This window comes from Branchiostoma floridae, chromosome 5 (assembly GCF_000003815.2).
Source record: "Branchiostoma floridae strain S238N-H82 chromosome 5, Bfl_VNyyK, whole genome shotgun sequence".
Lineage (NCBI taxonomy): Eukaryota > Metazoa > Chordata > Leptocardii > Amphioxiformes > Branchiostomatidae > Branchiostoma > Branchiostoma floridae.
In genome coordinates, this window is record NC_049983.1 from 11,494,349 (window position 1) to 11,502,171 (window position 7,823).

A 7,823-nucleotide genomic window follows, 5' to 3' on the forward strand; every position below is an offset into this window, starting at 1 on the left:
GTCATAAAATGCAATAAGTGTCATACAATGTACATGCATGCACACTGCTTAGCATGAGGAAGCTTAAAGCAAAATGTTACATTCAATCTTTTTCTTATAGCCCAGGTGTTAGAGTTGACTTCTACTCAAAAACTCACTGTTTGAGTTGTGAACTTTGGCATCGGATTTCTCAAACATATACATGTGGGGTTGACTGAAATGTACGTCTAGGTTTCTGGTAGTTATGGTATCCCTTACCTTTCCCAGATGGTAGCTTATCTAGAACGGAGGCATTTGTGGAGACAGGGCTGGCTGTGCTGGACTTTGTACAGCAGGTTGCCATGGTAACGGTGACGGATGTAATGACGCTGTACCCACACAACACCTCTGTACAACAGGACGGTACATGTATCACCACGTACTTCACACCAGTAACGTGAGTCAAACCTTTTGCTAACATCATCACATTTGTAGTTAAATTACTTGGGTTACCATATGATAAATTGTTGACAAATATTTATTATTAACATTATCAGTTCAGTGGTCAGTGCCTGTTCACACCTGTTCAGTGGTCAACTACATTGTATATGAACTCAATATCAGATTGAGTTCATACCAGTTGACCAAAACTAATACATAAGTTGTTACTGATCAGTCAACTGAAGGATAGCATAATTTTGCTGTTATCAACAAAACAGAAAAAAGGGCTTGCTATTAACTTGAATTGAACTACATGGTGTAATCAATGTTTTTTAAGAAACCACAACACATCATTACAAGTCGGAAGTTTTGTAGACCATATTAATGTTGAGCTGCTGCATGTATAAAATGCACACAGTATCGTGATGATTACATCTAACATCTAACAGTGTATGCAAGTAGGGCGTAGCAGACTAATCAAATTCAGACAAAAGTCAGACAAATGCACAGAAATGTAAAATCAAGTCTTTCATCATGTCAGACTACATGCACATAATGGAATTACAAGACATGACTTGTGCATATTAAAAAATGATGGAGGTGAGGGTCACCAAGCAGTCCCAAATGAGAGACCTGTTACTGAATAGAAATAAACTAAGACAAGAACCTGTCAAGCAAAGTCTTAGGTACATGTATTACAGATTTATATAGTCATGCACTTTTACACCTCATGAGCTTACATTTTCTATCATTGACATGGGATATCCACAAAAAAGTTAATGACTACAAAGTGCAGCTATCATACATGAATACAATAGACAATCATGTGCCTCACATCTTAATACGATGTACTGTAATCTTCAAACTGACTTTCTTTGCATTCAAGCTGAGAAATATGTTTTACATCACATTTTCTAGCATACAAATGTCAAAGGTGTTGTCTCTTAAGCCAGACACCATACCAGGGGTATCTCGACCAGATTGCTAAGGATACATGTATTTTGAGTGTAGTAATGATCGATTAAAGGTTATGCATTTTTAGTCAAGTGCTCTACAAGCTCAAACAGCCTATCCCAGGATGGTTGTTCCCCTGCGCTGTAAGAATTGGTGTGCAGGATGGTTTCTGGCCAGTTGTGCCTGATTTGACTTCTCTGCTGGCTTCTTCCTTTTTCTCGGCTTGTTCTTTGTCCGCTTGAAGACTGTGACACACCTGTGTCCAAATAAGGCCTGGGGCAGTTTACCTGGGTCAGAATTACAACACAGGTGTCAATAAAACTGCAGCACTGTCTGCTATCAAGGAAAGTTGTTATTTTTAGAATGATGAAATACAAACTGTATGGAACACATTTAGGTTGGAATACTGATATGACCTCATCTGTTGTTGTTTCTGTAGGAGGACATGCTCTCTTTGATGACCCAAGGCAATGATGGCACCCAAATTCACTAGTAATTTCTTGTCTATGTCATCTGTCTGTCTGATCACCTGTGGTTACGTCCATCCATCAGATCATCCATACCATGGCCATACACCCATCTCTCAATCATGTTTGTCAGTGTAATAGTTGGGATTGCATACTCATCAGAAAGAGCTAGAGGAATGTCCCCAGTACTTGGGACCTGCATATAACGCTAGTTCACCTTTATTTGTGGGGTAATCTGTATCCGTTTTTTTCCCAAACAGTGCAACATTTAGGAATATCAAGTTGACGGTGATTTCAAATTGTATTTTCAAAATATATCAGTTTGAACTCACATTTCATCAGAATGATAGCCCTAAATACCCTTCTTTTGGAAACAACGGTGAACTAGCGTTACCATACATAACTGTTACATCTTTTGAACTTCTCATGAGCAATAGAGGAATAGCTAGGTTGCCCATCATTTCTACATGTGATTGCTGTTTCAATGTGTCTGTACATGTAAATGTACACAACAAAGGAATATGTGTACGAAAGTGCAGACATATACCTGCAGCAGTCCATGTGTTGCTGTCTGGATCATAACACTCCATGCTGTTGTAGGGATCAGCAACCTCCGGCACATCCCGTATCCCGCCGGTACAGTAGATCTTACCGTCCAACATGGCGGCCGAGTGCAGCGCCCGTACGATGCTGATGTTGGCCACCCTGGTCACCTGGTTAGTGTCGGGGTCAAAGACGATGACGTGGTTGTGGAATGCCCCTGCGATGGCGTAGATCTTTCCATCCATGGTCACAGCAGGACTTCCGATGTGGTTCACCAAGGAAGATTCCACATATTTCCACCTGTAGCAGAATGAGAGGTGATCATTGAAGCATGTGGTATACTGCTCTATGATAAACAGACTGCTTGATCATCTGAACCTGATTAGGAAGGATCCATGAAAGACAATCATGATGATTCTGTGTATTTATATTGATATTGGTACTGACAACAGTATCATCCATGCCATTCATGACATTGTCCTGGAAGTTCTTGCATTTTGATGTCATACAAGCATAGCAAGAATGTACAGTGCAGTTTTCACATAAAATGTACATCTGTGACTTGGATAAATAAGATCAACACCCTCTGTGACAATAGAAGACACTATTGAGTGAACCATGATAACTTACCTGCCAGTTTCAGGACTGAAACACTGGATCAGGTTGATGGGAACAATAGGGTTGAACATGGTGCTGCCCCCAATAACATACAGCTGACCCTGGCATGCTGCAGTTGCCGCTGCACACACTGCCCTGGAGAGGGGCATGATGCTTTCCCATTGGTTGATCTCCGGATCGTAGACTTCGGCACTGTCCATGACAACATCATGTTGGTCCAGTCCACCGACCACATAGACTTTACCATTCAGGAGGACACATCCGTGGCTCCGTCGTGCATCCAGCATGTCAGCGAGGTCCATCCACCTCTCAATGGCTAGGCTGTACATGCTGGCCTTGTTGGTGACAGTGTCGTCCTCTTCTCCTGTTCTTGACAGCATTGCCTTCCCTCCTGTGATGTAGATGCTGTTTCTGGTGGCAGCTACTCCGGGGCTGAGGAGGGGAACAGGCAACTTACCCAGAAGTCTCCACTTTGGGTCCTGTGGGTCGTAGTAGATCAGCTTGTCAGTGCTGACTTCCTTACGATCCACCTTCACCATCCCTCCAACAATCACCAGGACACTTCTTCCCACGCAGTCACGAGGCTTGCTCATCTGTATTTGACCAGCCCATTCCGAGTCACAGTCCTGCAAGAGGACATGGTTCTTTGCATGCTCCACTAGCTGCATGCATTCAGGGCACTGCTTGATGAGAGCGTTCTTTGACACGATGTTCTGCAGGTAGCTCGGATGTACGGATATCAGCCTGACTGTACCCAGCATATCTCTCACGGCATCTCGTCGATTGGGAAGGTCGTGGTTCAGCCACCGCATGGCTGTGTCAAACACCGTCCCTTCCTCTGTCACGTACAACTTATCACTGGACAGATATTCTAGTATGTGATCTCGTGACAAGTCCAGAATCTCATTCTCCACGCAAACGTCGGGAAAGTTCTGCAGGGCGTACTGCTTGGCTGCCTCCTGTAACTTTTCACATGCCAGAACTTCTGCAAACTGCCACATGCCGATGCAGTTGGCAGGGTGCAGGTTGTCCTGCAGGAAGGTGCAGCAGGCTTCCCGGACATTCTGGAACTGGTAATGGCAGGAAGCCTCCAGCAGGTCCTGGGCATTGGCTGTAGTCATGGTGATTTCTCCTGGAGAAATTGAAAATAATGCTGGAAGTCACTATTTTGCTGTTTCTATTAGTGCTGTCCATTTACTGCATGCGAGTAGGATAGTTAGCTGTAGGAAACACGTTTTTGTATGAATCTCATTTTAATAACTAATTGTCAACATGGTCCTGCAGTCCCAGTACCTCACAAGATTAGACTTTTCATAAGATTCATACATTTTCCAATGGTGCCTTTTCATATAATTCATATTAATTTAAAAAAATTCATGTGAATGCTTATAGGCACCCCTGCCTATGGCTGCTGTATAAAATTGTCTCCAAATGATATATCTTGTGTGAAAATCCTACAATAAAGCTCAGGGCACAATAAGTATTGCAGCAGCACTTGCCTGTGTAGATGTAGTTGATAAGCCTACTGACAATATCAGGGGAAACACCCTTAAGGATGGCCTCAGAATTCTGGTTTTCTCTCATGTCAGCAGAGAACATGGCCATGAAGTAGGCATTGGTGGCCAGCACTGCCCTAGGGGGCAACAATAGGATAGATAGGATGGATAGACATCCTGGCACTTTTGACCAATTGCTGACATCACATCTCCGCAAGATCACATGTTGATAACATCAGGTACATGTATCTGTAACTCTCGTGAAATACGTTCTACATCACAGTTCAATCATATTCCCTATATTGTTTGTACTACTTTTAATTAGCCTACGGGCATGAACTTGCAAATAAACTTTCTATATCCTAAAGCAATTGGTCATCAGTATTAGTATTGATCCTGAAGAAGGTGACAGTGGTTATTGAAAGTTTGGTTTGTATCGTCTTCCGGGAGGGACGTAAAACGGGGGTCCCGTGCTCGAGGAGGTGCCTCGACCACGTTAAACAGCCTCATTACTCATACTTAGGGTACCTACTGGCTGGCAAAATACACCAGATGATTATTATACATGTATACCTTTGTGTTGGAAGAAAGTTTAGCATTTTACTATGATTACTGCCAACACATATGAGCTTCCATGATAGAATTCCAGGATAGAATTTCAAATTATCAAAAACTTAAACCGTGTTAAACAGGACAAACAAGGAATTGTCATGAAACATTCCATTGTAACATGTAAATGTAGGTATAAGCCAAGAACATAATGTCAATTATGCTGTAGAGAGAGAAGTTATTTACTTGTGACAGGAAAAGTTGCTGTCCTCACAGCAGACAGTGATGTCTGTCATCTCTGCGTCCTTGCGCTGCTGACACAGCAGTTTCAGCACATTACTGGGCTGTTCAGGCTTGCACAGCTGGTACCCTGCCTCTGCCACTGACTGCCGAGCTGTGGCTGTGTATGTGGACAAGGTATCAGCATTTGTAAAATAAAGTTGGAAAAAATATGTGTAATTGGCCAAAATGTCACTGGTAAATACAATAAGTACAGTATTGAAGCAGTTAAGTACATGTACATGTAGATGCATGGTATCTAAGAAATGAAATATTGATAAACCTTTTAACAAAAAGAAATACTAAGTTGAAGAGTTATTTTCCGACCCAGTACCCTATTTAGATTAACCACACATTGAGCTTTCCAGGCTAATTACAATGTAAACTTAATGTATTGTTGAAGTGCCCCAAAAAGGGGACCTACTGGTACATTACATAATCTTACCTATAAGGTCAGTAACAGGTTATATTGAAAGATAATAAAATATGAAAAGACTTACATGTGGTACCAGTGTTTCCCTTGCTTTGGCTATTTTTGGGGCCTCCCATTTTCCTAACCTGTGCCCACAATTGTTTTCCTCTAATTCCCTTCCCTGAGGGACCTGTTGTGTAGCTCTTCCTGGGTTTGTACTTCGGCTCCACCTTCTCTACAACCCTGACCAGGTGATAGTTCTTGGCATCGCTGATGTACTGAGCACACTCTGGGTTGTCCATGATGAGTGGCACAGTCTCAATGGAGTTTACCAGGAACTCTGGGGTCACGTGTTCCAGTCGGACACTGTGGACAAGTTTAGTTACACAGGCCTTCCTGTGTATGGAATAAAGAACATGCGTTTAACAACAGATGTCTTCACCAAACAATATGATGTTTCCTGTACCCTATCATATGATAAATTCGTTTATGTCATACCTGTGACATAAAAATGTTCGATACGGGTGTTCTGGACCGTGTGATAACTTTCCGTATCACACAGGTTCGAAAGTTGTATCACGCAGACTTCATTCGAGTAAATCAAACTATTTCGAACGGGCCGAATACGGCATGGTTGAAAATTTGAATAATGGATTCGGACTTTAGAATTGCTGTTGTTACAATCTTTTGTTCGAGGACACAACATTTTCTCAACTTCTGGTGCATTTCGCATCAAAATATGTGTTTTCTCAGGTGGGTATGACATAAATAAAATGTTGGGCGATCCTTCCCGAGGTCGGGCTGGGACCTTGGGTGATACGGAATATGCTGTGTTGTATTCTATATTACTCACAAATTGTATGATAGATACAAAAATGCAGATTCATTAAATCAAATCTATCTATCTAGCCAAAATATAAAGGATCCCACTTTCAAATGTCAGTGTAAACTTAAGCTGTACTGTGCATATAGTCAAAAGAAGAAGACCACTCAGGGGACATTAAAATCTGCACTTTGTGTGTAGGTTGTCACTAATGGTATACCACTGTCATGATTATGAATGCTTGAATATTGTGTCAATAGGAAAATTATACATGTAGTAATGGATCATGAAAAAGTGTCCACATTGGTCCTTAACATTAAGATGGTCATTTGTAGAGGTTTGAATGTATTCAGTATCACAGGCCCTGGGCTGAAAGTTAATCTGAGATTTTCCTGTTTCTCAGACTGTATCTTTCCAAGTTTAAGTCACGAGTTTTAAAACAGTACAGGGTTTTTAGATCATGGTATTTACCTGTGAGAGTCAGTATCCAGCCACTTCATGGCAGCAGTGAACACCAGGTGTTCATCTGGGGTGCAAAGGTCATCATGGCTCAGGTATTGTACGATCTGTTGGCTGGACAGTTGGAGCATCTCTTCTTGCTGCATGACCTGGATGAAGGGGACTGTTATACTAGAGGGACACTTTGGACTTAACCATATTATGAGGTCCTACGAGGGGGCTTCAAAAAGTAATGTCACTAGTTTTATAACAGGCTCATTTTTTCCTCGAATGAGATGAAATTTGGCACAAAGGTAAAGGCATATATTCTCTTGAGATTAGAATATCTCAATTTGTTGTTAAAATTTTTGTGAGCAACTGAGTTGATTTCAAGATAACCATACCCCTGGAAGTTTGTCAGAAGATCAGTTCCTCTAGATCTGACCCTTTTATAACTACTGTAGGAAGCCGAAATTTCACCTGTATAATAACAAATGTCTTTATAAGTTACATGCCAATTTTCATATCTGAACTCCCAATGGTTCATCTTTTACGGCTGCTAGAAAGGAGCGAGTTACTACATTACAGGCAATTTGATTGATAGCCAAATACGTGGTTTATTTATCAAAGGTTTTGTAGACTAATTTGCCATCAACTAAAAGATACGAAACTTGGCACAGTTATTGGTTGTCTCTAGACCAAGAAGTGTGCAAAGTTTGATTTCTTTCTGTTTATTGAAAAGTCCACTACAGAAACTCAAATCAGCCCACCCCTGATTAACGACGCTGATACCCGGGGTCATACCTTACTTCTCTCCAAGCAACGAAAAAAGAAAACATGATGGA

The 7,823-nt window shown here is 41.5% G+C and overlaps 2 protein-coding genes across 2 annotated transcripts in view; one reads left to right on the top strand and one right to left on the bottom strand.

The window, feature by feature from the left end:
* Positions 1–7,823, top strand: part of LOC118415813 — a gene marked incomplete in the record, with an annotated part of 28,013 nt that overhangs the window by 8,711 nt on the left and 11,479 nt on the right. Inside the window, 1 exon segment of the mRNA XM_035820642.1 lies at positions 247–415. Coding sequence (XP_035676535.1) covers positions 247–415 — 169 coding nt within the window.
* Positions 1,454–4,385, bottom strand: LOC118415814 (kelch-like protein 29). The gene is made up of 3 exons (XM_035820643.1): positions 2,994–4,385; positions 2,368–2,663; positions 1,454–1,640 (listed from the first exon to the last, which is right to left on the bottom strand). Exons 1-3 carry the CDS (start codon positions 4,100–4,102, stop codon positions 1,468–1,470), a joined length of 1,578 nt encoding a protein of 525 aa, XP_035676536.1. The 5' UTR covers positions 4,103–4,385; the 3' UTR covers positions 1,454–1,467.